General features: G+C 43.0%; 1 protein-coding gene across 1 annotated transcript in view; it reads right to left on the minus strand.

Annotated features, from left to right (window-relative positions):
- Positions 1-2,668, minus strand: part of LOC102757353 (aldehyde oxidase 4-like) — a gene marked incomplete at its 3' end in the record, with an annotated part of 21,650 nt that overhangs the window by 11,690 nt on the left and 7,292 nt on the right. The window contains exons 6-7 of the mRNA XM_015569153.1: positions 2,263-2,356; positions 1,180-1,289 (exon numbers count right to left, since the gene is read on the minus strand). Of these exons, the coding sequence (XP_015424639.1) occupies positions 1,180-1,289; positions 2,263-2,356 (204 nt within the window). The remainder of the gene's footprint in view (positions 1-1,179; positions 1,290-2,262; positions 2,357-2,668) is intronic.

Here is a 2,668-nt window from a genome sequence, read left to right on the forward strand (position 1 = left end):
TCTTCAGTCTACCCTCCAACCAATTTTTCTCGATCTTTCCAGTGGATTGATATTTTTAAAATACCACTTTTCATTAAGATTTTACCTTGCTTCTGAGGTGGTTGTCTGCTAGAACATGTACAAACTCCTTGATGAAGCAATAGATATGGGGCCCCAGCTCCCATCCAGTCTGATTTCATGGGGCTCCTCCAGCCGCCATTCACCCCAACCCCCATCCTCATGCTGTTCTCTCACTTGGAATGACCACCCTCTTCTCTCCACTGACCTATGCTTCCCTTCCCTTTTGAACAACACAGGGGAGGACTCTCTTCATCACAGGAACTACTCCAGCTTTTTGTCCACTCATGTCCTGTTTCCTATGTCAAGCCCTTCCTCTGAGATTTACAGACCTTGGAAGACAGGACACTGTGTCTTATACATCAGTGTGGTGCCTCCTGGATTTAGCCCCATGCCTGGCTTTAAATTTTATTTATAGTATTTGGTTAACAAATGTTGGGTGACTTGGAAGTATTTTATGGTAATGAACTTTCAGTTCACCAGGAACTTATGGGAGGTGATATTGGCGATAGTTTGCCTCGGTCTTGGCTAAAATGCATATTTATCTGAAACCAAAAATTCAGCTGCTCACACAAAAGGCTCTCCTTTTTGCAGAGAGAAGGCCCACAGAAATGTTTTTCTTTTAATTTCTTTTAAAAACAAAAGAAAAAATGAATATAGTAACAATGAATATATAACACTGGGTTATATTCATCTTTGTAATAACACTAGAGGCCCATGCATACGTGCAAGAGTAGGCCTTCCTTCCCCCGGCTGCCGGCACCAGCTTTTCTCTGGCACCTGGGACCCGGGCTTCCCTGCAAGCCCCAGCTTCGCCCGGAAGTATGTCCAGCCTAATTAGCATATTATGCTTTTATTATATAGGATGGTCATTGATTTGATTTTTTATGAACAGAGACTCATGAAGGCAAAAATGCCTAAGGTCCACAAAAGCTCAAGATGGGCCTGATAGGAAAGCAAATGAAATGGTCATTGAGAATCTGGCCCTTCCTGAGCACAGCCCAATCATCTCCCTGCAGCTGCTGTTGGGAAAGGAGATGGCACTATCCCTGGGAGTCTGTCTATGGCTCCTGCACAGGGTTCAGGGTGCCCCTGGGCAGGCAGCGCGTCAGGAGTCCTTACCTGTGTAGAATGGGGAATATAAACAGATAACACAATCTCTTCTGACTTAAGGTCAGCTTCAGGCGCTCTCTCCAGGAAATGGCCATCTAAAGGAATCTGCCGTTCTCCTTCTATCAGAGAGATGACCTTGATTAGAATGCACATATTCAATTGGAGAATATCCAGCCAGGGGCAGAGGTGATGTATTGGGTGAAAAGACAGAGAGTGCAGGCCGGGGGCCAGACAATGCGGGTTCTAGCTCCAGGTTCCACGCTGTGTCTCCTTAGGGAAGTCGCAGAACCTTTGGGGCTTCTGGTTCCTCATTGCTGGAATGAAAGGGTTGGGCCAGATAAGCTGAAAGGCTCTACAGAAGCAACCCAGTTTCACAAATGGGAAATGGGGAGAATGTATTTCACACATGGGAAACCTGAGGTCCAGAGGTCCGGAGAGGTGAGATGACCTGTCCAAAGTGCTGAAGGCGGGACTAGTGGCAGAGGTGGGGTGCCTCAGATATAGCTACTTTTCTTTAAGCAGTTTTCCCTGCTTTCTTATTTGATCCACCATATTTTTTAAATGGGATTTTAATCAAAGACAGGGTTACAACAATAGTTCTATGAATAATATGCACTGCTTTTATTTCCTTAAGTACAATCATTTTCCCTTGGCAAGGATTAAACCGGTTGTGAATAAAGAGAGAAGTAATGAGTCATGTGCCCCACAAAGTTGATTTTGTTTAAAATGAAAAGTCCTAGAAGAAAAATTCCACCTTTACGAAACTCTGCAATCGGATATGCCATCAAACGTTGAAACCACAGAGATGCTCCTCAGACATTTTTTGATAACTGCTTCTGGACTGTGATGAATGTGACCAAACAGTTAAGAAAAATTATCTGGTGCAGTAGCTTATCTATGAGATACAGAATATCTAGAGAACAGGATAACTGATTTCAGCTTCATCCTTATGTTTGAGGGAACGTAGCTATCACCTATATGTATTTGGTAAGTCTAAGTTGGTTATACTTGGGTTCCCAGGTCATAGCTCATGGAAGGAGCTACCTGATATTGATAATTATAAAACAGAATGCTTAAAAGTTGGTCTCTTACCTTTAGATATCAGATTGATGGTAGCATTTCCTGCTGCTAAAATTGGATTTAGGTCAGAAAAATTCGGCCTGCTCACCACATGTCCTCCTAAAGTCTAAGTAAATAAAGGAGACACTTCTTTTTTAGTTACCCTTAGCTATTTAACAGATAAGCAATTATGCATGCAGGGAACTTGTGTAAGCTTTTAATTCTCTTCTTTGCTTCATAGAAAGATCTGGCAGACCGCTGAAACCGGTTTGGCTCAGTGGATAGAGAGTCGTTCTGCGGACTGAAAGGTCCCAGGTTCGATTCCAGTCAAGGGCATGTACCTGGGTTGCGATCGATGATTCTCTCTCATCGATGTTTCTGACTATCTCTCTCCCTTCCTCTCTGTTAAAAATCAATAAAATATATTTTTTTAAAAAAG

Source organism: Myotis davidii, unplaced genomic scaffold (assembly GCF_000327345.1).
Source record: "Myotis davidii unplaced genomic scaffold, ASM32734v1 scaffold945, whole genome shotgun sequence".
Classification (NCBI taxonomy): domain Eukaryota; kingdom Metazoa; phylum Chordata; class Mammalia; order Chiroptera; family Vespertilionidae; genus Myotis; species Myotis davidii.